Below are 26,117 nucleotides of genomic sequence, written 5' to 3' on the forward strand. Positions count from 1 at the left end.
TGAAGTAAAAGTATTCCGTAAACATTTGTAATTTTGTGCTGCTTCATTCAATAAAGAGTATTGAAAATAGGTACTCTTTCTTGACTTCTTGGCTCATAAAAAAAAACTACATCTGCCAAAAAATATTAACTACATCATGACAGACAGATTATACCTAAAGGCATGTCATTCATCACTTGCGCGTATATAATATATGAAGCTGGGAATTTATGGTTTTAGGAATTGAACAGGTGTAATCCCCCTTGGTTTTGAGTCTGGAGTGGGGTATAACAAAGGTTTAAAGGTCTTAAAGAAATAGAAGCCTGAAAAAAATCATTTCCATCACAGCAGAAGGCTCAGATGAGTGCTATCACTTAAAGTTTAATAAGGGAAAACAAGACACTTGACATGCTGGTCAAAAGCCACGTCTTAAACTGGGCTTAACTAAAGATGAAACAAGCCCAATATATTCCTTCAGCTTTGGGTACAGTCGGTCAGAGGCAAAATGGTAACTACAACCACTGTGTTTACCTGCAGGAAATTAGTGGATGGAAATGAAGTCTTTTATGGAATTTTTTTTTTTTTTTAAATCACTTTCTTCCTATTGTGACACTGAAATTAAAAGTATAATTAAATATCATCTGCATAGAAATAAGATGCACTATTAAACTGATGATCTGTGTAAGGTGAAGAATGCACAAGGCAAACAAAACAAAACGAGACCCAGAACGGAACCGTGGGGCACACCAGAAGATGAATCTGGAAAGCAGGTCTCAGAGAGGTAAGATAATATTTTCCTCAGGTTTGATCCACTGACAGTGATTCAATGATCAACACTGTTGACGGATGCACTGAAATCCAGCAGTCGGTGATAGAATCCACCTGTTAAGATAGAGCTGTTTCAAAGGAAAACAAAAAGGAGCAGCTGACGCAGGAGTGATAATGGAAGTATCAAACTGAAATTCATTAATTTTTTACCCTGTCTGCAAGATATTATCTGAAGACACACCTCTGCTGAAACCATAGGGCTAGGAAAAGTGACAAACTCTTTCATCGCATGAGTGGTGTTCAAAAATACATTTCATCACGGAATTGTGTCATTCCTTGTAGTGTGCAAGGTTGCGTGTGTGTCAGTGGGGGTGGGGGGGGTGGGGTGTAGATGACAGAGCACTTAAAATACTGTATATATAGACCAGATTCCAAATGAAAAGTATTTTGCAAAGTTGCAAAGAACAGCTGAACATTAAGCTGTCACTACATTAACTGTCACTATGGATTATAAACTCAATGGACTTTTAAAGCACTATGGTAAATATCTTTTAAAAAATGTATACTATATTTAGTTATAAGTTATTTAATATTTAGCGGCTTTGGTTAAATGATGCTGATTAATCAAAGTATGTTTTAGCTAGCCTATATGAAATAGGTTGCAAGCAAACTTTTGTACAGACTTTGTGTGCTGGGTGTGCATTTATTATATATTTGGATACCAGTCTGATCCTCCCCTTTTTAATGTTTTCTTGTTATTATTTTATGAAGATAGATTTGTCTCTACATTAGGCCTGTCTACCTTCAAAAGGAAACTGCACTCTGAAAAGTAGCCTACTTTACTTCCAGTGATGTTAAAGGATTTCCACTTTTCACTCCAATTACAGGAGCAGTACTCATAACACAGAGCTAATACAGGCATTATTAAATCAGTCAAAATTTGCCAAATCATTTAAACTTATTTTAATGTCGCTCTTTCCTGTTCTGTGTTTTTATTGACAATGTGAAAAAAACAAATGAGCTCAAATCTCACTTTCTCTTTATCTGAGGTCCAACATTATTGGCTAACTAATGTCTGCTTCTGAAATTCAAAGAGATATCCAGCTTAATTATTTTACCTTGTATTCTGTGTCACATGTTGACTCACCTGTAGATTATCTTTTTCTTTTTTAGTACTTGTCTTGATGCTTCTGGAAGTCCAGTGGAGGCCAGTGTTTCTTGCTCCGATTCACATCAGCTGTGACTTAGACAGAACCAAGTCTCTTACAGACCTATTGATACATGAAGCAAATGAGCTACTGGATGAATATGTAAGTACCACACAGTTATTCCTGTCATGTTTACATTAGGTATGATTTATTTTGTGTACATAGTTTGCTTTAACCATGCACAACAGTAATGCACAGCAGGCTATTTGGGACATTTTTCCACCAAGTAGTTTTTCTAGCTGGTGCAAAACATTTCAATTTATCCACTATCCAAGCACTTAGCCTCATGATTGAAACTCATATTTGAGGACAGCGTCATCTTGCACAGGTGCAATATTGCTGACATAATGAGTTAACTTGGAGAAAAAGTAATCTGTGTGTTTATATGTCCGTCTCTATGTATGTCAGACCCCTCTACCTGATTTGGTGTTTATCTCATCACAAGATAGTCAAACTTTTGTTTAAATTTCATCCTCCTCTGCTGCCTTCTATGGAGTGTAAACCTTGTGTGACCTCATGGGCTTTTGTAACACCATCGCTATGTGTTTGACACTGTAGACAGCCCATCCTGTTAACTCATAGTATAAGTTGATCAGAAAAATAGATGTACAGCAAAATGTGTGTAGAAATTGTATCTTGCATCAATCCGCAGATAAAGTCTGTATAAAGCTGCACTGAACTTTAAAGATTTCAGTCTATATTCATCTGGTAAAACTTGTATTTACCATGGTAACAGCAACTGCAGCTTTGGACTACAGCAAAAAGTATCTGAGCAGCTACATAGTCAGAAATACAACAAAAGAGCGACCATGTATTTGTTTACAGTACAGCCAAACAAATTCACGTTGTTTCAATAAAAAAAGATAGTCAATAATATGTGGAACCGCACAACAGCAGATGTCATAAAAAGAGTTTGTTAGCTTGCTGAAGAATTGGCAGCTTGTAGAAAAATGTATATTTTATTGATACATTTTTATCAGTGTAAAGTACAGTCAGAAACTGCATTTCCCACATCTACTTCACAATAAAAACCATCCAGTGTTTTGCAAACAAAAAAAACAAACACGTCAACATTGTTGCCTGATACAACAAATGTATCTGTTATCTTAACAAAAATCTCGTTAGCTTAACATACTGTAGTTCACATGCTGAAATGCCTGCTATACGTTTTATGGTGAATTAATTCTCATTCACTATCTTTTTTACAGATAAAATTTCATGGACCCATGAGTGGTTCACTTCCAGACGATGTTCCCAACTCCACAATATCTGGTATCAACAGTTCTGAACAGCTGCAGGACATCTACAACAAGAACTTGCTTTTTTTTTTGCACATTGCAAAGGTGGAAGAATATCAGAAGGATCGTTGGGGCGATCCTAAATCTGTTACGGGGGCCCTGTCACAGGTCAAGGGTAACCTCATCAACCATTTGGCTAAAATAAAAACTGTCATAAACTTCGACTCTCTGCCGACAACTCCAGCCCCACCACAGTTGTCCCACAGCCATGACTATGCAAAGAAAGAATATGGATGGGCTGTCATTGTCACACTGAGGGACTGGCTTACACAAGTGCTGCAGGTACTTGCAGAGGTAAAGAAAGAGTGTGAAGAATAGTCAGCAGGCTTTCAATGTCTTTAAAGGGTCACTGAGGAGACCAACAAACCCTGATGATGTCGCCTGGTATCCTCGTCCTCTCTGGTGAAGCCTATTCTGCCCAAAAGAATACGCTTTATTTATTAAATCCACTGTATGATCAGATGGTAGAGTTACATAACTGTGAGTATAGAGATGCAGTACTTTTACTTCATTCCTCTTGCCAGAATCCCATTGGATGTGTGTTGTAGCTACAAAAGATGGAGGAAAATGAGTGTAGTTCACACCATTAGGAGCACAGCCATGCTACCTATTTGAAATAATGGCCTTGCTTTGCGCATTGTTCATTTTGTTATTGTTATTTATGGTTATTTATTGTGTCAGGATTATTGATATACTTATTAAATATGTATTTATTTTTGATAAAAACGATGATGATGTTATTATGACTTTATTGACAACACATTATTTTTTTACAATGTAGCATTTATCTGAACGCAGCTTTTTTAACATACATTGCAGGTGAAAGTGTATGCTATTTATTGAAGTCCATTTTTGAGGTCATCTGCCAATTATTATTTGGTAATTGTATTAGTTAGGTAACACAAGTATAAGTTGTGTGGTCATTTTTCCTTTATTTATTTATTTATTTCCCTGTGAGGTTGAGGTAAATCATCTGCTCAGTAGGTGATTATGAAAAAATTGAGGGACTGGACACAAAAGGTAACAGCCATTTTGTAGTGGATGGCATTCTGATAAAGATGGTGTACACATGGTGTGTATGTGTGCCCACAGGCCACTTGTCAGCAAGGTATCTTAAATTAATACTTTGGGGGTTCTATTTAGCTCAACCATATGCTTACCTGAGCAGAGGTGCGTTCCAGTAGGCAGAGCGTAAAAGGGCACGGAGTTATTGGACACAAGTGTTTGTTGTTGTTCTTTTTCTTTTTTCTTCAGCTCAAGTTCCTTTTTGTATTTATTTATTTTAGTTTTGAATGTCAAAGTTTTTTGCCTCTGTTCATTAAAGGTTTGGTTAGTAAATGCCACTTCTTTTTACAATAACTGCTGCCTGCTGGTCTGTTTCTTCAACGTCCCCCGTAAAGGTCTTCGTTGCCACAAAACATCCTTTTCATATGGGTTGGCAACACTACAAAGCATTACACGTAAATTAGGAAGAGGGTAAATTAGTATATGTTGACAAAATACTGTAGATAGAACACAAATGTATACATAATTTTGCTAAAAAGAACTAAAGTTTTTCATAACAACAAAAACAAACTTTTATTCAACTTATGCCAAGTATTGCACCACTTATCAGTCCATGTAATATGAAACCAGTAATGTAGAGTTAGAAAATATAACTGGAGGGGTTAAATTTGACTGAAGTGACATGAAAGGATATTGGTGAGTATGGTTGCTTCACATCTACGCACAGGAAGTATTGTGTGAGGGGTATGCTAGCAGGAATTAATCATGATGTGTAAATGTCATCGCACAATATGTGATAAACTGCTGACGTATATTAAAGAATGTTGTGTGCGTTTAACCTAAAATGATGTAAAGATGTTGTTGTTTGTCTTTCATGTTGGGTCCAAAGTGATTTCTTATACAAAATACAAATTCTCTGTTGTATGTGTGAACATACAAGTTGAATAAAAGTTAGTGATAAAATTACCTACGTATGTCCTCTGTGTGAACACACCAAAATCATTTCTCAAAACAAAGTTCTTATGGATCATTTAGTTTAATTTGACTTAGACTTTTCTCCTTCAGGTATTTGCAGAATGTTTATGAATGTTTTTTTGCTCTCAAAAGTTATTCATCAAGCTTGTGACAGTTGTGTTGAAAACAAATCATCTTCATCAGTGATTAGCAACATTTCCTTAAGTGGAAGTGACAAAGAGTGCTGCGCAAGGTGTTGACCATGTGAAAGGAACCCAATCTTGCTTGGTTTGCTGTTTTACTTTTTTCACCAAAGGATACATCTCAGATAGAGATAAGGGAAGTTTATCTTCACAACTGCCTTTACACGCCTCCATTGAGCGGTTTGCAACTATAAAAACAATCTCTTACAATTGTGATTGCATTACTATAGAAACCTGTCCTTGTCATATTTGAGAACTTGAGCAGAGTCCGAATGAAATACAGAGCAGGTCAGTATGCCTTGTACCCCACTTTCTTCATTCATTATTACATTTGTGTCTTACATGGGATGGATTTAAAAAATCGTGCACTTGCTTTTGCAGGCTTCCTGACAGTGGTGTGTGCCTCGATGGTGATGCAAAGCTTGGATGCAGGACATGCACCAAAGAAACATGAAGCTGGTGTTTCCTGCAAACCCAAAGAGCTGACAGCCCTGACCAAAAGTCTCGTCGAGGCGAGCTTGAAGAGTTTTGTAAGTAACATAATATAGCTCTACAGTATGTCTGAAGGTGGTGACATTTTCAGTGTCAGTGGCAGAATGATGGGCACACATAAAATCTTCTTTCAAAGATCTTTTGCTTAATCAGAAGTACCAATATCACAATGTACATTTTTTTAAATTACAAGTATAAGTTTGTCATTCAAAAATTGTATCGACATATTGGAGCCTATATAATACTTAACTGATGTGATGCCAATTTTAACCACTTTATGTGTTTGTTATAGAGATGCATTGCTATAGATTAAATATAACTAAATTTAATCCTTAGGAATGTATCTCTTTAACATATATTATACTGTGGTGATGTGAACAATTTAATCTGAAAAGTAACTAAACTCTATAAAGATGTTGTAAATATCAGTTTAATAAGTAAAAAATACAGTGTGGTGGAATATATAATATTGTACTTCAGCACTTAAGTAAATGTACTTAGTTACTTATAGTTCTGAACTATTATTAGTAGTTGTGTGAGCTCTTGTGGGTGTCTGGGAGATTTGCACATGTAACTTACTTGTAATAATATAACTTCCAGTTCATATTTCCTGGCATCTATTTCATACAAATGTATTATATGAATATTCAGTTGTGTTTTCCACTTTGGTGTGTGAGTCTTTTGTGGTGAGAAAATTTCTTTAGTCAGTTATCTTGCCTGTATAAATGCTTTGATCTCTTAAATGTGTCTTTTGTCTTAATGACATTGATGCATTGACATTGATATGGCTTTTCAAACCATAACTTTGACTGAATCTACTGTACATTCACAACCCTTGTGTGTTTGGGATGCAGATACATGCTGAGACAGACTTTAGTAAAATATTTGTGATAATTAATATTTGTGATATAGAGAGATTGCAGACTTGATGAGCAAAATACATCTCCCAGTGAAATCACTGTGTGTCTTCTCTTCCAGGACGAAGCCAATGGTGAGCACCTTGGCACTTGGTCCCCTGGCTTCCCTGAGCTCAAGGTCCACCACAACTCTCCTCTCCATGGGTCAAAAGTCCAGTGCAGCCTCCTCTTCATGGCTCAAGGCCTGGAGAAAGTCCTGGAGGATCAGAGGAGCAACCTGAATCCTGAAGACGTTTCACTTCACGAGAAGCTCAGGAATGCCATCTCCAAGGTCAAGATGCTGACAGCATGTGCGAAGTATATCCTGGAAGGGGAATGCTCCCCCAAGCCACCCCCACCCAACATGCCCAGGCACGCGTTTGAGAGGAAGCAGTGGAGTCACACTTTGTTGAAGACAGCCAGGGACTATCTGGACTGGCTAGAGCGCCAGTTTCGGGTCCAAATTGCAAAGGTAAAGGTCAAAGGGAAATTTAAGATAAAAGGTACTGAGACAACACTTCAGAAGTACTTGGAGGGGAGTGGATACCTCTTGTAATCTCAGTTTGTGCTGCAGGTTACAGTTTATGGCAGCTTTTCAATAATGGAGGATTTTAGCAATATAAAGTATGTTAATGCTTAATAACTGTAATGCATACATGTTGATATGCATATAGGACATTTGCAAACTCTTTTTTAATACCCTTAATTAATGGATGCATTTAATGCAAGTAGGGTGTCTTAAGAAGATACAACAGCTGATTAAATTACAATTTTACAGTAGTGGGACAGCAGTGGGAAAGTAGCCATATTCACTTTCTTACCATTCAATCTTCAGGTCAAACTCATCAAGGCAGCATTTTATTATTTTCCAAAATGTCAAACTCTTCCTCTGAAAGATATCAGAAATGGTTTTGTTCAAATAAACTTGCTACTCTTCAGCAAATCCCCATGTGACTGTAATTAATCAACTTGCCAAAGAGGCAAATTAAAAGAGGCTCTAATACAATTTCTAATTACGAGTTTAGTTTTCTCAGCCTTCACTATGATTAATTGTTTTGCTCTGGCCATCTTTCCCTAGTGAGCGGGCTCCGTAGCCTGAGGTAGAAAGAGAACCTGATAAGAATCGCCTACAGAGAGCCACCAGTTTGGACTCCAATCACTTTATTGAAATTTGTGGACAGATGGACAGAGCATGGTAAGGCAGATAAGTCTGTCAAACTCCCATCAAAGCAATGCAAGAGAACAACAACACTGTAACAAAGATTAATGTGGGCCTCGTCCTCCACAAATTAAGTGATCAATTAATATTTAATTAGAAGTTCCTGTTTCTTGGTTCTGAATGAGCTTTTTTCCCCACAAAGCATGGCTTTTTGAGTGCTTTGACTTTGTCTTGTTTGTTCCATCAATATAAAGCTCATTTATGGCTAATAAAATAAAACGACTGTTTAATCAGTACTTCTTCCTTTTTTCTACCACATTAATCCTGTTTTCTTTGACAAACTTTAAAATGTAAGATTTTCTAAAGGGGTCTTTGATATCTTTAAATGTTAAGCATGCCTTAATTTTTTATAAACTACACACATACTCTTCTTTACACCTGTAAAACAACAGTTCATAAACATGTCTAATGCATCATTAAAAAAAAATTAATCGTTCATAAAAAGCAGAAACTATAACCCCCTTAATCTCACAGTCACTTTTATTAAATAGCAGTTTCATATGCATGCACTACACATAGAAATAATGACACATTCTTTGCTGTTTTTTCAAGATTCAACAAAACATGAAACAGCCGTTACTTTCTTTAAAAATGAAGCCTATTTTATGACATGAACCGGTTTGAAGCGAATCCTGATGGGTGAGCTGCCTTCTAATGTAGACCTGATGATCATCACGGATGAATGTATGAAGTGTTTTATGCACTTATGAAGTGTAAATAATCAAATTAAATACAGCATTTGTCCATTTTGGGGTTGATGTCTCTGTCTCTTTGCCGCTCTGATGCAAAATTGTCCGAGAGTCTCTTCTCCATTCACCTTTAAGTGTCCGAACAGCGATGCTTGATTTGCCCGCTGCTGTTCCTGTACTTCCTAAACCCGAAAAAGAGAGTCAATGCTCATACAGGAAGGAGCTCTGGCGGACTTTCTCCATAGCAGTACTTTGCTTGAGGGTTCCGGTAGGTGTTCTCATGTTGAACACTCTGCATAAGAGGGAAAAAGAATAAACAAGTTATAATGCAAACTTAACTGTTGCTGCTAAATGAGCATATTCAGCACGTATACGGAGAAAATGTGTGTGAAGCTTTTCTCCCATAACACAATAGAGCACATGAATGTTCATGGCTGGTTCATTTTTAAATGTAAACCAGAAATGTAATAAAGTAAAACATTCGATCAGCTTCAAAAAACATAAAACATTGATTTTAGGAATTTGTCTAATGCTTTTAATGATTTTCTTTTAATTCTGTGTTTGGTAATCAATTCATATTGGGGAGAAAAAAATCAAAGCCAGGGAAGAATAAATGTAGAGGTTTTTTTTTTTTATTGCAGGAGATATATGTATGATATAAAAATAATAATAATAATCATAAAGAGAGCAGGCAGTTTTTGTTCTTGCCAGTTTTTGTTGTTCAGGAAATTAAGATGGCAATGAGTCATGCTGAAACATTGACTAAAGTTTTATCAAATTTTGATAGCTGTCCAAAAAGTACAGAGATGAATATTGACTTGGTCAAGACATACGTGGGAAGTTGTGTCTGTGGGAAAACCTAATTGTACTTATTTTCAAAATGACTAAAATAATGGAACAGACGTGTTTTAGACTAACTTGAGAAAAATAGGATTGAGGTCTGTCAGAGTTCAACGTTTTCATCTTTGTTTATCTCACAACATACTTGTGAAGAGGTCCTACACTTGGCCAGGCACAGCTCAAAATGATCCTCCACGGCAGTAAAGAGATTCTGGAAACCTTCAGCCGCACGATTCAGAAAGCGCTCAAGGAGAGGTTGCTGAAGAAGAGTACACAGATAAGAGAGTGAGAATGTGTAGATTTTAAACTGTTCAAATCCGATCTTTCTTTCCCTCGTGGTCACCAATACGGTTAAAATGCAAAATCAGTATTAAATTTTAAGGGATATAGTATCTGAATTGTTGTATTTCAGAATCATACATTAAAATCTATGCATGCAGCAGTCTCGCAAGATGCAGCATACATTCTTGATGTGACAGATTACCTTATCAGGCTGGAGGCAGCAAGACACGCAGTACTCATAGATGCTACAGCAGCCGTTGGCCAGGCAGCTTTTACAAATGTACTGCCTGGAGCTGGGAGCATTGACGTTACAGCAGCCGTTGACCAGCAAGTCTTTTCTCTCGCAGACGTAACCTGTAAAATATTAACACAGATAAGAATATATACATTGATCAGAGGCAGAAAAACAGTCTGATGGAGCTGGATTGGTTGCATTTCTCACCAAGTTCGTCTGTGAGCAGCGTCTTGCCCTGGATAGAGTTTCTGCACTGAGTGATCTGTCGGCTGCTGTTGCCCAGGTTGAAACGGACTTTCCAGGGGATGCGATGGTCTGAATCTCTCACCTCTAAGAGCGTGCGGTCCCGTATGGTACGCTCCTCCTGCAAAATTCACATAGGTGAAGGTCATGAAATTCCATTAAAAAATGACTTAACAAAGACTCAAACAGGAGATATAATGGAATGTTATGCAGTAAGGCAAATAATAGTGCTGACACTAAAACTTTTATTTTCCTTTTTTCATTAAACAAAAGAAGACAGAAGTTTTCACATCTTAAATGTATCTTAACAAAGAAGCCGTACAAGACCTTTGCCTAAATAAGTTGTCTAAAAGTTGAAACGTTTCTGACTTTAATCAGATTGGACTGAGCCCATTAGATGATAATTCAATGGAGAAAGAAAAGTGTCTGCAATATTATCTATTAATCTTTTAAGTAGTCTTTTTTTAGCAAAGATGCAGACAATTCACTAGGTCCTACTTCTCAACTTTCTGCAGTTTTTAGTGGTAGTAAACAACTTAATATCTTTGGCATTTAGAATATTGATCAGAATAAACAAGTAACTTAAAAATTTGGGCTGTAAGAAAGGATGACAGCAATGGTTCATGAGGAAGGGTGGGCCATCTGCTCCTGCTGAAGTGTCCTTGTTTCCTCAAGACACCCTGAACCCTAAATTGATTGACTTTGCCATACCAGTTCTTTGGAGATATCTCATGTTTTCAGCAAGTTAATGAGCAGAACTGCTTTGGGGCAATATTGCGTTTCAGGATTTTTGCACCAATATAGGAGCACCTTGATCTGTCAGGTGATTTCTTCTATGAGCCAAAAACAGACATCGCCATGTGGTTGTATCATCAATAAAAGGTTTCTCAATATAGTTTTGAAACAATGTACTATTTTGTAATAGCAAACCACCTGGTCTTGCCCAAACATTTATGGGAGGTAGTGGACTACCTTGTTTTAGAGATTCAGAATTGATTTCTGATTTTGTTTTGTACTGGGGAAATATTCCCGAATGTCTCAGTAAAAGTGACACGTGCCTTCAGAAGATTATTTTGGCAGCAGGTAAGAAACCCCCCCCCAAAAATGACAAAATGCTGGCTCCAGAGCGACAGTGTCACAAACAAACAAACAACATGCTTCAGGACAGTTTTGGGAAGATGCTTAAAAGGTTTTGAGCCCTGGACTATCAACTATCATGTACCTTAGGCTACCATAAACATTTCCCCAAATTCCCACAATCACCTGTGTTTTTTTGTTCAAAATGTATTAGATCGTTAAAATGAACAAAAAAAACAAAAACGACAGTCCTGTATAGTAAATCTGATGGAAGTTGAAGGTGTACAATGGCTGTCAGGAAAAATCAGTGCCTCAGATTTTTCCCAACAGCCAATGTACACCGTTAACTTCCATCAGATTTACTAAACTGGACAGTCTTGATTTTTTTGTTCACCTTAACGTTGCCCCATTCTGAAGAGCACCTGATTTCTGTTTGATCTTTCATTATACATCTTTATCCCATTCCCACGAGTTTTCTTAATATATTAGATTGTAATGGAATTACAGAATAAATTACTTTTTAAAATAAAAATACTAACCCTGTAACGTTGTTGCTAAGGTGTCTGAGACATCTAATCCATTATTATGTTTTGTATTATTTGTTATTGTTAAACTGTTATATTTTATCAGATGGGGGGAAAAAGAAAAATCGGCATCTGCCCTGTTTTCTAAAGATCTGCAATCGGCCATAGAAAAACCCACAGCGGTCGACCTCTATATTAAGGTAGTCCACTCCTGGTGCAGAAGGTTTGCTTTAATGTATTGGGAGGAGGTTCTGTACCTGTTTGAGTGTGCTGGTGAGAAAGTAGATGAGAGACAGTCCGAAGACTACACCAAGCACCCAGCGCTTTCTCAGTAACCGCCGCAGCACCATCATAGCATGGCTTTCTTGGGGAGACGCCGTTGACAGTGACGGTCCAAAACATCAAAACCTCTAGGGGTCTCAAGTCCCCTACTGACGTATATGTGTCAGGAATATGTAACGGTGTGTGCCTATTTGTTAGCCTGCATGCTAGCTGTCGTTAGCATTAGCTTTCTTTCTTAGATAAGCTAGATACTGATGATTTAAAAAAGGAATACACTATGACGCAGCCTAGTGACGCAGTCTCGTCTCTTTTGGAAGAAAAATACCTTCTTATGTTCAATACAACGTCTTACAAGCAGCGACTGTAATGTTTTATCCAGCGAAATTTGACATCCAACATCAAGCAAAACAACAATTTCCAACACGGATGTGGTGTGGTGGGAAGGAGCACGCTGATTGGATAGAAAGCACCACCTCGGTGACGTCATACAGGAAGTTTTTTTCCGAGCTGCACCCGTCGGAGCATCTCTCTGCAACAGCAGCATCCACCCTAGCTAACCTCCCACTAAATATGCCAGAGAGCTGAGGGGCAATTCACTGAACACATTCAGGTAAAGTGGTGTTTATGTTGATTATTTTCTGTTTACCGAATGAAACACACACACACACACACACACACACACACACACACACACACACACACACACAAACAGCAGGATAGCTGAAGATAAAAGCTGTTAGCCGTCCTCTCTGTTCGGCACACACTGTTGATGTTGGTTTGCATTTGCAGGGCTTGACCATGTGGTGGTGAGCATTATGCCATGCAGAGGAGACACAGCAGCAACACGGATGGCATGCCCAATGAAAGGTGGGAAGAATAGCTCTCAGAAGCTCTGTATTATCTTCACACAATATAAAGACAAATGCAAGTGGACCCACCCTGTCCACGTGCATACAGCCTGGGACTGTTTAAAATGGTTCTTTTGTCCATGTAGGCAAATCAAAAATCTAAAGCTTACAGTGATATTTTAGACAATAGTATCCCTCCAGCTTTGTGGTAACATTTTGGGGACATTTTACCTCAGCACTGCGTAACTCTGGTCACAAAGCACTCCCAGCCTAAATCTAAGAGGAAAAGTTGAAAAACACATTATTTAACCTTTTAACACTGTACTTTAGGGGTATTTTGCAACAGGAGGCTGTTATACTAGCAGATAAATGTCTGTGGTTTTTAAATGAGATGTCCAACAGTCATTGATGGGTTTAATGTTTAGGTGGCCACATTACTTTGTCCATGTAGTGTATGTTGTGTGTACTAACAGTTGATGCTCTAATTTTAAACTGTAAAAGTAGAATGTAGCAGAGGGTTCTCTAAATAAACCATATACATAATGTACAATTTACAGACCCCTTGACTGGACATGTTAACAAAGTACTACATATAAGTTATATATAGGATTTTAAAAATATAGCATAGCCATTATCCATGCTAATGTTTTCTTTTGCATCCCCACTTGTGTCTCACTCAGGAGCCGAAGCCAAACTCTGGGATCAGAGAGCAGCCTGGATGAGGGTTGTGTGTTTGACTGCCTGAAGCCCGACTCACCTTCTTCACCCCAGCAGATCTTCTCCGGCCTGGTGGGTGTCCCTTCCGGCTCTGTCTCCTCTGCCCAATTCCAGGCAGCTGGCTTAGTCCTGGGCTCTCCTCCTGAAGTTTTTATCCAGATGACTGCATCGTCCAGAGAAGAAGGAGGCCCCCACCGCACGGAGGTTGGACCTTTTCTCCCTCGGCCGCCCCCGCACCACCATCACCACCACCACCACTTCCACCACCAGCCCCTACAGCACAGGACCACCTCTCTGCTCCAGCAGGCCACAGCAGCAGCTGGCCCGGAGAGGCACAGCTCCAGGGAGGAGGCCCAGGAAGACCCGTCCACCCCGGCCCCAGCCCTGTCTGAGTTGAAGGCGGTGGTAACATGGCTCCAGAGAGGTTTCCCTTTCATTCTCATTCTACTGGCTAAAGTCTGCTTTCAGCATAAGTTAGGTACGACAGTGTTTTTAATTTTACACTGCTTGCAACAAAGAATCATTAGCAGCATATGGTCTGATGATGTTGCCCCTCTCTTCTGCAGGTATTGCTGTGTGTGTGGGCATGGCCAGCACCTTCGCCTATGCCAATTCCACATTTAGGCACCAAGTCTCATTACGGGTAAATAAACCCCCCTACAATCAGAATCAGAAATACTGTAATAATCCCAGGGGGAAATTATTTTCGTTGCCAACTCCAGCTATACAAACAACATATTTAACAACAACAATATATACATACAGTGTCCTATATATTTGCATAACAGAAATATAAAACTATATATAATATCAAATTTACAATAGTAATATATATATGTATATATACAAATCAAAATTACTGTAATAATGTGCAAAGTACCATAGAAATGTGCAAAGAATATATTTACTGCTGTTGATACATTTTCCAGTGTAAGATAAAACAAAGTCTTGGATGTAATACTGGCTAAGCTTCTCCCACATATTCATTTTGTATTTTTCCCATTGTCAGTAAATCGCATGAAAAGAACAAAAACAACAATCTGTTAGTCCGCCACTAAAAACTCTCCAACTCCCCTACCCTGTCTGTGGCTGTCAACCTGAAGGTCATTTATTCTTATTGAAGATGTAAATATTAAATGTATTGCTCCTTTTTCAGTGATTTCTTAAAATAGCTGTAGTACAACGGTTGAATAAGTTAGATCGGGCTTTGGATACAGAGATAATACTTGTAAGTAGGATAAATCCTTCAATTGTTTTCGTCTTTTAATGGGATGAATACAGTATCACCAGCCGCCTCCTTTTAAGATTATTTAAATGGTTCTAAAAGATAATAATAATAAAATAATCTCTGCATCTTTACATCTTTGATTATAGCCACATTATACAATATTTTATTTCAACACAGGAAGTCCGTCTTCCTGGGTTTTGTATTCATCGTGAATACTTAACAAAACTCTCATTCTGTGTATCCTATATGTCCTAAATGTATTTGAGTCTTGCTTTTCTTCCACTTATTTAGTAAATATCTTGCCTTACGCAAGAACATTCAGTGTAGTGTGGAGGAAGCAGACACAAAATATAACCAATAACTGATGCTGTGCGTTAGTGTACACAAAGCTCACAGTCAGACAGACTAATAATGAACCAGGTATTTTATTTAGCAACATTTTTGTGTTGAATTACAATTTTATATGTAAAGAAATGTATTGTTTCTAAAATAGCCCTGTGTCTCTTATGTTACCAGGCGGAACGTTCTGTATTTGTTGCTCTGTGGATCATCATGTTCCTTGCAGGGAATATAGTGTACATTTACTACACATTTAGTCACGAGGAGCTGCAAAACAGGTAGTGTACAAGCAGGTATTTCTACAGTAGCTGTGTGTGTCTTTGCCTGCCATCTTATGTTTTCAATTTGTTTTATACATTTAGGCTTTTCCATTCATTTTGTCTTGTGTCATGCATTTTATTTTGACTTCCATTTTCTTTAGGCAGCGTTCCTGTTCTTGTCTGGTCTTGTCCTGTAAGTATTTTGTGCTTAATTTATTATTTTGTTTTTTTACGTCATGTTTCTGTTGCTTGTCATTGTACCATCCTGAGTGAAAACACCAGACGTCCCTTCAACAACTCATAGAGATGTTGTTTTCTTTTTCTTTCTAGCCTCATATTTGCCAAGCCCAACCTCAACAGCTTTGACTTCTTTGATCTCATTTGGGCAGTGGGCATCACTGACTTTGTCCTGAAGTATTTCACCATTGGCCTGAAGTGCTTTGTCCTCTTTTTGCCCAAGATTCTCCTGGCCTTTAAATCCAGGGTAAGACATCTACATTCATCCTTCTGACCCTTAGTACATCTAAAGAAATTGTGACATTTATTAATTCAATTATGTTTACATGTCCTCTGTGAGAGTGTGTTCAGTATTTTATGCCTTTTTAAAGGCCCACTTCAGACACATGTAAATTCTGCTATGATTACTATTTTGGTTAACGTGGTCTTCCCACATAATAGAAAGTAAAAAAACTCAGAGAAGGGGCTGGAAGTACGTCTACTCTTTCTCCCTCATTGAGAAATTCTGCATCTGGCCTTTCCCCTCCCACTACTCCTCATGCTTGTGCTAGAGCTAGGTTGAGACTCTTCGGTAACTGCATTCTATTTTTTACCTGAGGTTGATGAGCAGGCCTGGTAGCTTGTTAGCTTGTGATGGCAGTGTGTTTTCTCTCTGTACTAACAGTCCGCTCTGAGCTGGAGGTTTCAGGTGTTTCACATAATAGACAGCGATTGGTTTATGACAACAGCTTGCTCGGGATACGTCTGAATCTCTTCCTTCAGGAGAGGAAGGTTAAAAAACCTCTCTAGTTATAAACTTTGTTCAGCTACAAGTCACTTTAGTCAATGTCAGACATTTAAGAGGACAGAAGAAAAACACATTTTTTTCTTTTTTAATTATTATCATTTAGTTTAGTTTATAACCTAACTAACTCACCTAAATGATGTTATTCCCTGAGACTCTTTGCCATAGAAGTCAGACTGAAGCTTATTGAGGCTGTCCTGCTTTTGCTCCAAGGCCTTGTGCAGCTCTGTTTTCCGACTGTTCTCAGAGACCAGCTCCACATGTAGGGCAGGATTGGTCTTTTTAATGAACATGAAGACCAAGAAAATCTTGTATGACACACCTAAAAACATCTAGCTATTAGCTACCATATTGATGCTTCTCCATCACATGGTATAGGCTATGTTTGAGTTACAGGAAGCGGACAAAGTGTGGAACTTTGTAGATAATAATAAAAAAAAAAAGATCTGCTCAACTATGATGAAATACTCCACTGAGTGAAGTAAGTGCTAAAGGGTCACAGTGTGAAACTGTTTTGTATTCATAAGGTTGTAAATGGTACTCCTTAGGTGAGCTTGTGCAATGTGGGTGTCTGCGTGCGTGGTTAGTCTGAGCCTGAGGCAACAGAAAATGACTGCATACACACACACACACACACACACACACACACACACACACACACACACACACACACACACACACACACACACACACACACACACACACACACACACACACACACACACACACACACACACACACACACACACACACACACACACACACACACACACAGAGATAGCCTTAAATTTCCATACAGGTGCAGCTCATTTTTGTGGATGGGGGGAGGAGGAGGAGGGTTTTTTTCAAAGTATTAGGATTAAATTTTCCACTGATAAACAGACCTACAGGCCTGTCGGAACCACGGCAGCCAGCAACTGAGCTCAATTGCCCTCGAGAGGGTTGCACGGGTGAGGTCATCCCTCCCAGGACCTGGACCATTACCTGTACCCTCCACACACACACACACACACACACACACACACACACACACACACACACACACACACACACACACACACACACACACACACACACACACACACACACACACACACACACACACACACACACACACACACACACATTCAGAATTAAACTGTTTTGATGGGACACATGTTGGTGCTGTATCATGACTGCCTTCTGTTATAGAGGCCAAACAGTCCCGTCAATTCTGAACTCCATGAAGTCACAAAATCACCCTGTCTACTTCATTACTGCATCCAACCGCAGATACACTAATGATCCTACATAATCACTACAGTCAGCGCAGGTCTGCACAAGTGATAGCAGGCACGCATACAGAAGTTCCATGGTGGCTTCAATTTAAAGGCTTAGTTAGCGAGCTCATATCTACTTCCTGTGTATCAATCTTATTAACTGTGTGTTGCTCAAGTGTGAAGTGTTTTCCTTGTTGTGTAAGAGGTGTTCTTAAATTTGGTGGTTGTAACATTGACCTGTTGTTTATTGTTTGTTCTGTTGGTGCTGCTCTACATGTCTGTTCTGCTGGCCACCAGCAATATTTAATGTGCAGCTGCTCACAATGAGCACGAGTCACAAAGTCAAGTAGAGCGACAAGTAATATTTATATTGTTATATCTATTTTGATTTTTAAACATGTAGTGTTTATAGAATGTCTTAAAAGAGGGAGAAATGCGAGTCCAAGGTGGATTCTTAAATTTGCTTATTTTGAGTGTGTGGCATTTTTGCTTGATAACATACTGAGGTGATTCATTTTATGATCAAAGTCAAATTTAAATTTTAACAATCAAACTTGAATGATCTGAAGTAAATAGAAGATGAAGATGGCGCAGGGTGGATAAAAGATAAAAGACAGGCTGCGTACCAACTGACACTAAAACTTGAAGGTACTCTGGTAGGGCTAGGCAATTATTCGATTTCCTCATTTATCATCTTTCAGTGAATTTAAGATATTAAATAAAATCATTAGTTGATTGGAGAAATCCAAACCAACCACAGCGCTGGCGTTTGGTCTGACAACGTGACACTAGTTTACAACAAAACTTCACTGGATACCTTTAGAAGAAAGTCCATGGAGTAATTTATGGATATGATGGTACTGGTCTTACAATAATTATTTCTGGGTGGTGTAGCTGAAAAATCTGTTGGCATAACAATTTTAAACCATACCCGCTTAACCCCACAGTAAGCAGATTTAATAATAACATCTTCTTGTGGATTCAAATGTGAAGTTATGTATTCTGTTTCTGTGTGCAGGTGGAGTGGATAAAAAGATCAGACAAAGTAATGAAACCAAATAAGCGAGGAACTACTCAAACAAGGCCCGCAGTGGAGCTTACTCCAAGTCCTTGGCTTCTGTCCAAACTTTAGATTTGACAGTTTTTTTGCGTGGGCGTGATGGGCACTGTGGGATACCAGGCTGAGGGGACAATAAGGAAGATGAATTAGCCACAAGCAGAGGCCTTCCTCCCCTACCAACCTGGCTGCTCGTGGCTCTTTACCCACAGTCATCAATCTTTGTCAGCAAACATCCAGGAAGTCATTATGCGAGCTGGGATGCCACGGGGGCTGTCGGGGAATCAAGTTTGCCTTCATTTTGGTCGCCTCTGTTTTTAACCATCCCCAATTCACTATTGTAGCAATCAGAAGTTCATTTCTTTTCTGTCATTATTTATGGAAGGGGTCCTTTTTAAAGGCAGCTAGCAAGCCCCCGTAGGGCTGGGTTTAATGCAGGCACTGGGTAGCAGGTGGGAAGAGCCGCTGCCAGTTTCCCTTGCAGTGTGGGGAAATTGCCTGTACTGCTGTGAAACTGTGGAGCTCTGGACAGCAGCCATGTTTGGGCTGGAAGCATGCTGTTTTAAGCTTTTAATACCGCACTGCTCTTGACTAGATAGAAGAGTGCCCCGAAGCTGTCGAGCTCTTTCTGCTTTTTGGACAGTTAGTGAGTGGATCAAAGACAAAATACATAATGTCTCAATTTAGCATTTTTCATAAAGTTAAAACTAAGTTAAGACCGCTAAAGGCCCTTTTTTGTTTTGTTGTTTTGGTTTCAGAAACACTTCCATTATAAATGACATATTAAGCGGACACATTCACAGTCACAGGCACCTACATATGGGCACTCCATATGTCCCTCGTCTACTATTGTAGTTTCTAATTCTGTGTATTTGTCCAGGGTAAGTGCTACCTGCTGATCGAGGAGCTGAGCCAGCTGTTCCGGGCCCTGGTGCCCATCCAGCTGTGGTACAAGTACATTATGGGAGAGAACCCGTCCAGCAGTTACTTCCTGGGAGCGACACTCATCATCATCTACAGCCTTTGCAAGGTATTTGGTGCCCGGTGGCCATAACTTTTTAAAATGCATTCAGCAAGTCTCATAGCAATACTACTAATGGGAGATTTAGGATTTATACAATACGATTTGCGAGATATCTTGTGTGCACAGTTAACAGCCATGGCCATGGGGTATTAGAAAGGAACAAGGTACATGCTCTTGTGGAGTAGGAATGCATTTTGCTTAATCTATTGGGGAGTATCCACAAGATTCATAGGAATCCAGTCATTACTTTTCCAGATAAGTATTGGTCAGAGGGAAATTCTGACATGACGAGGAGGCTAGGTGAAAAGTTAGGTCACCTGAATCATTATTGTTTGTTATTCTTCTCTTGGCTTGAAAAGAAATTCGAGCCTGGGTTTTAATCATAGTAGGTTGTTGATAGTTTTGGACCCTTCTCTGGGACCTGTGGAAGCAGAAGAGTTAAATTGGAGGTCATGGCGAGGTCAGTTACTGAACAGTTGCGTAACGAAACTTAAAAGGATTTTTCGTGCCATGTATCAGTTAAGAGTCGTGATATCGTATAGGAAGCTGAAATAGTGAAACTAGGAAGTTGTTGGATAGCTGAAACTCTAAATGATGCAATGATAAATGATTTACACAGCAAGGTTGTCACTCACATGTGATCTTCAGCGTATGTTGACAATTATAGCGCAGACTTCTTTTAATACACCGGTGATTCAGCGGATGTTGTCCTTATTGATAGGCTTGTTCTGCTGAATTGGGTGGACAGTTTCCTGGGTGTGTGTGCTGAGGTGTAGCACTCTGGTGTTTTCCAAAATCAGGCCATTAGCAGTGTGTATATGAGAGTATGCTGATGTGCATGATGTGTATCAGCTGTTGATTCAGTTGTCATGATGTGTGTGTCACTTTAGATGTTTAGAGAAAAAATGAAACAAATGTGTAACCAGTAAAAACTGCACAGAGCTTTGATTACCTTGTGACTGCTTTATTACTTCTGCCCCGGAGTTGTGTTTTTTGGTTTAGTTTGTTTGTTTATCAGCAGAATTACAGAAATAACTTCTGGGCCGAGTTTCATGGAACTTGGCCAAGGAAGAACCCTTAAAAAGTCTTCTCACACAGCACCTTGCAGGACACAGTGCTCTCTCACAGATACTGTGGCGTCTTACTCATTTTAGCATCCTTCCCCTCATCAACTTATCTCAGAACTTCATCAGAATTTATTGACATTTTGGTTTTCATTTTTGAAGCCTCTCCCATTTCCCATGCTGCAATTCCACTCTCCAACTAAACTGTTATTTAAGCACCAGTGGGGGCGCTGTGTTTTATCAAAACACAATGTTTTACATTGTTAAAGAAAAATAAAAGAGTCCTGCTTTCAAAATCATACAAAAAGTACAAAAAGATTAGCATAAAAAGTAACTTTAAGTAATTTAAAGTACTCATTGTGCTAAATGGCCCATTTTATAATAATTATATTACTGTAGTTTAATCATAAAATAATTAGTTGATGTTAATTAAAAACAATTATTACTACAATTATGTTGTATTAATAATCTAAATCTGAGAGTAACTAGAGCTAACAAATTAACTGACTTTTCATTAAGCACCACCATCCATGACTTAACTACTGGATTGATTTCTTTAACATTTGGCAACTTTATGTTTCCCTCTTGATGAACTTTAACCTCCTTGGTGAGCCAAGAATCTTATACAGCCCCGTCATCAGGTCTGAGCAAACATTTAGTGAAGGGTAAAAAAAAAAGTCAGAAAATATAGCAAGACTTGTGAGCAGCTGTAATAATTGTTATTATAAAAAATAACTGAGTGTGCTTTGTCTTTACTGTTTTGCAGTCCTTTGATATCTGTGGACGTGTGTCTGCCATTCGCAAGGCCTTGGTCATGCTCTGCAGCTCCCAGGTCAGATTCAAAAGAAGTTTACTCTCTTCACATATAAGTGAACACACGCAGAGAGAGACTCAATTTTGCATTTTTAATATTTCAGAATAAATCTGGGAGATTCAAATCCTTTTAAATGTCACTCTTTTATCTCAACCAGACTTATGGAATGAGGGCGGGCAATCAGCAGTGCAGCGAGGCGGGAGATGTCTGCGCTATTTGTCAGGGTGATTTCAGAGACCCCGTAGCCCTTCTCTGTCAGGTAAGGACTCTGAAAAATAGTTCACGTCTGCTGACCACAGCCAGCATCACTGATGGGTGTGGTCAGAAGTTTTACACCAGAACTTTTAGCTGGTGGAAAATTGTTTTTTAAATATAAATTGGAAAGATACCAACCATTTAAACAACAGTTAGATTGTGTTTCCCTTTGCATACTGCTACTGGTATTATTTGATAATACAGGTGCTCCTATCAGCTACTGAACAGCCCTCCGGCACAAGATGCTCCTGCGGGGTCAATCTATAATTGCCCATAACATTCAGAATATGTAAACAACAGACAAGGCTGTATGTGATAGGGTACGTGAGTAGGGTGATATGTCAGCTGTGCAATTTTCTATTACTTTGTCGCAAAAATGAAACATGTGCGTGCCCATTATGCTCCTTTGCAGCATGTGTTCTGCGAGGAGTGCCTGTGTTTATGGTTCGACCGGGAGAGAACATGTCCCCTGTGTCGCTCCACTGTCATTGAGACCCTGCGATGCTGGAAGGATGGCACCACCTCAGCTCATTTCCAGATCTACTGAGCTCTGACAACGTGTCACGTGAATCCAGAAAGGGTGTGATTGTGCTGTAATGCGGGTTAAAACAATGGTGTGTCACCTTTTTGCTGTTTATCTTAGTGCAGTCTTTCATTTAGGGTAAGCATAACTGCAGTAACACACACTACGTCATTTTAACAGAAAATACGTTGATCGCATCATTTTCAGTGCAGACAGGTTGAACATCTTATGAAGCTATGAAATCAAACTATCAACATGGTATCACTTAAAAGAAACGTAAAGCTTGGACTGTTTACAATGAACTGTTGTCATGCATTAATGGCACATTTTTGTGTACATGTAGACTTAGCCACTGTTGTCAACTAATTTTCTCTCAAGACAAGACTAAAGAATGTTACATTGATTCAGTGTGGTGATAATTAGAGTTGCTCCGATACCAGTATTGTAAATGCCTTCGATACTACCTTAAACACTGGTATTGGTATCAGCGAGTGCGTGGGTCTTCGCACCGATCCAATACCATGTAATTTAGCCCTTAGAAAAAGATACTTTACAGTAGTTAATTTATGTTCTTTTTTCTTTATGACTGACAACTAGATAATAAAAGACAATTCTATGGAATTCATTCACTGTATTGTAATTGGTTATGTTTTATAAATGGTATTATATATTATTATTATCATTATTATTATTATTATTATTTTCAGGTATCGGACTGGGTATTGAGAAGGAACAAATGGTATCAGAATATCTCAAGTGGTAATGTAAATAGTCGCAGCTTTCACAATATTTTGGGCGAGTTTGGCACATTTTTTCTGTTGTCATGTCTGTATACTCTCTATATTACTCTTCTTATAAATTCTGCATTCTACATAATTTTTATTAGGTTTTCAGTTTTGCAATATTTATTTTGAAATGGGATATTCACCCTTTGGACGCAATATGTCTCAGAATGATCAGTGGGAGAAAATCAGTTCAAACATTTGTAATGTTTTTAGGTTCAAAGGGTAATTGGTTAGTAAATAGTTGGGTTATTTAGATATTTAGCAATGAACTTAATATACGGCACTGTAATCATAACATTTTGTAGATTTGTATCAAATGCGGTGCAGATATTGAAGTCAGTAGGATTTGACTTTCTGTAATTTCCACTTGCATTTTCATTGAATGAGAGCTCATGTCTGATAATATTCAGTTTATTATTATTCCATATGAATATTTGTTATATGAATCATTTCCTTTAGAATAGTCATTCCTGCGTTGCATAACAAACACTATGACGTTAATGCAGAATGCCATGCAGTGCGGAGGTTTTTTTAGTTTTAAATTAAAGCACTTTAGCTCACTTTGTCCAGTGTATTTCTTGTCTAACTGTAATGACACCTGCAGAGAATTTATTTCAAAACGATTTTTATTTTTTATTTTAACCTCTTAAAATCCATATGAAATATTTAGTATAAATAGCACACACTTTATAAAAGACAGTTTGAGTAACTCTGCTCACATTACACTTGATATATTAAAGAAAGCTTATTCCCAGAAATCACAGACAGCATTAACAGCATAGCCTCCAATGCACAGGTCCTGTATCTTGTTTATGATGAAAAGCCACTTAACACTGCCCCCAACAGATAATGCCAAAGCACAGGAGAATGTGTAAACATCATCTAAACACTGTAGAAAACATCTATAAAAACATTCATCCTCTCAGTATTTGCATGTTTCGGTTTCAGTATAGCTTATGTCAAAGGTACAGTACATTATGAAGCTCATAAACAGATCTATTTCAGTGCATTTTTCAGGATTGCAGCACTAATTTTAGCCTAATGTACATTTAAAGGTCTAATCAGTCTTTGCCGCTGATGCACTCACACCGTGGGAGGTGGAAATTCAAAGTAGTCCTATTAGTAAGCTTTTCCCTCCACTCTACCAGGGGAGGATTACATCACCGTTTTGTAACTGGGATGACAGAATCGGAGAGTCACGCAGGGGCAGGACGGACTGACTGACTGGCTGCAGCACTTCGATATGAATCTCGCAGTGCATCCACATCGGGCCTGAGGAAGTCTTCATGACACATGGAGTTTAGTCAGACTCAAAGTTCCGACCCTGAAACACGCATTTAACTCCGCTTCCTCGTCCTCCTTGTCTGTCGGTGTTTTTCATTAGCTGCACACCTTCCATCCTGGACCGCATCCTCCGACTCTCCTGCATCCATTGCTTTTAGTGCAAATGATGTCAGCCCTTTCCTCGTGCTCGGTCCTTAAGGCACCATCTATATAAGATATAAAATATGCACTTCATTAGCATAAAAAAAATAATGTTTAAAATGAAGACAACCATTCAAAACGTGTCAACAAGTTCATTATTGCTCTAATGATTTCCATGTGCAGTTATCCCCCTCCCTCATTCTAACACAGACTTTTTGTCATCCCTTGAACCGGGAAACCCACATTTAGGAACCTTTATTAAACTAAGACAAAACAATTGAATGGCAGATAAAAACCTCAACCATGCCAATTTGAAACATTCCCTGTTCCCCATGAAATATTCCTTTAATACGAATTTAAACCATTCAAAACGTAGTTTTCCTGCTGATATGTGCTCAGCTTTGTTTGGCATTACGGAAAGAATAGCCCTAATGTGTGAGAATAGCCCATATTTATTCACAAGGCTTACATTATTCTCGATCACTGTCAAATTAAAGCAATTCAAGTGATTTTGTATCAATGTACAGTCCATTTGTGGTTCATGTTATGTTCAGCTAAGTGTAAGTTTATGACGTTTGTCTGGTGTTTTTCTCCTGGTAATTATGAATGTTACAGTGTTGTAGTGTGGAAACATTTCCAAAGAATATAACGCATTTTTATTTGAACACCTTTACACTTACCTCAAATTTCCCCAATTATTCGAAACAAAAAAAGTAAAACTTAAAAAGTAGAACTTTTCTCTACCTAAAACACGTTTGTATTAGATTAAGTTAATGCAGGTCAAAAAAATAACAGAACATTTATTGCGTTTATGTTTCCACAGAACATTACAGCTTTTCGTGAATGCCTTACATATTTCCCTCAAAACGGTTAGAGATCATAAACTCAAATAAACAGTATCACTCCGCAGGTGGCGTGACACTCTTTACGCACCTGTTGCTGGTATTGCCGCCTCGCGCCCTACAGGTGTCGCCTCGCGACGACCAGCGCGAGCACGGTGAGATGTATTGCAGTGCACAAGAAGCTCTTCAGGTGGCCTTTCCCGGTGACCACCACCTTCCCTCTGCCCCCGCACTTGAAGCCGCTGTCCGTCTCCCCATCCGTCCAGCTTTCCTCCAGCTGGTCCCCGATCCTCCGCAGGCGGAACGCGAGCAGCTGAGCCACTGAGCACGGCGAGGATCTACGGGCACCGCAGGTGGAGTCACCGGGCAGGAGCAAAGGCTGGTCTATTGGCAGCCAGCACATCTTTTCTCTGACAGAACAACCTGACTCTCTATAAGTCTTGAGGATATATGAACCTCCTT

The 26,117-nt window shown here is 38.8% G+C and overlaps 3 protein-coding genes across 3 annotated transcripts; 2 read left to right on the forward strand and 1 right to left on the reverse strand.

Moving 5' to 3' along the window:
• Positions 1-5,626: 5,626 nt before the first annotated feature.
• Positions 5,627-7,359, forward strand: LOC310945911 (uncharacterized protein; the record flags this gene model as incomplete). The annotated part of the gene is made up of 3 exons (XM_083912172.1): positions 5,627-5,703; positions 5,797-5,945; positions 6,886-7,359. Exons 1-3 carry the CDS (start codon positions 5,688-5,690, stop codon positions 7,357-7,359), a joined length of 639 nt encoding a protein of 212 aa, XP_083768298.1. The 5' UTR covers positions 5,627-5,687.
• Positions 7,360-8,542: 1,183 nt separating this feature from the next.
• On the reverse strand, positions 8,543-12,600 carry spring1 (SREBF pathway regulator in golgi 1). Its single transcript, XM_083911773.1, has 5 exons — positions 12,170-12,600; positions 10,276-10,432; positions 10,036-10,187; positions 9,697-9,810; positions 8,543-9,003 (listed from the first exon to the last, which is right to left on the reverse strand). The coding sequence occupies exons 1-5, from the start codon at positions 12,263-12,265 to the stop codon at positions 8,920-8,922; spliced, it is 603 nt and encodes a 200-aa protein (XP_083767899.1). The 5' UTR covers positions 12,266-12,600; the 3' UTR covers positions 8,543-8,919.
• A 405-nt stretch (positions 12,601-13,005) lies between these two features.
• rnft2 (ring finger protein, transmembrane 2) lies at positions 13,006-22,627 on the forward strand (the record flags this gene model as incomplete). Its single annotated transcript, XM_083911878.1, has 9 exons — positions 13,006-13,061; positions 13,723-14,237; positions 14,326-14,402; positions 15,504-15,604; positions 15,917-16,070; positions 19,804-19,953; positions 21,778-21,843; positions 21,983-22,084; positions 22,493-22,627. Exons 1-9 carry the CDS (start codon positions 13,015-13,017, stop codon positions 22,625-22,627), a joined length of 1,347 nt encoding a protein of 448 aa, XP_083768004.1. The 5' UTR covers positions 13,006-13,014.
• Positions 22,628-26,117: the final 3,490 nt, after the last annotated feature.

Source organism: Echiichthys vipera, assembly GCF_963691815.1.
Source record: "Echiichthys vipera genome assembly, chromosome: 4".
Lineage (NCBI taxonomy): Eukaryota > Metazoa > Chordata > Actinopteri > Perciformes > Trachinidae > Echiichthys > Echiichthys vipera.

Coding starts and splice junctions, on each gene's coding strand:
- spring1 (XM_083911773.1), bottom strand. CDS start 12,265: ATGATGGTGCTGCGGCGGTTACTGAGAAAGCGCTGGGTGCTTGGTGTA. Junction 10,433..12,169: donor TCACCAGCACACTCAAACAG/GTACAGAACCTC, acceptor TGAATTTTGCAG/GAGGAGCGTACCATACGGGA. Junction 9,004..9,696: donor AGTGTAGGACCTCTTCACAA/GTATGTTGTGAG, acceptor CCTCTTATGCAG/AGTGTTCAACATGAGAACAC.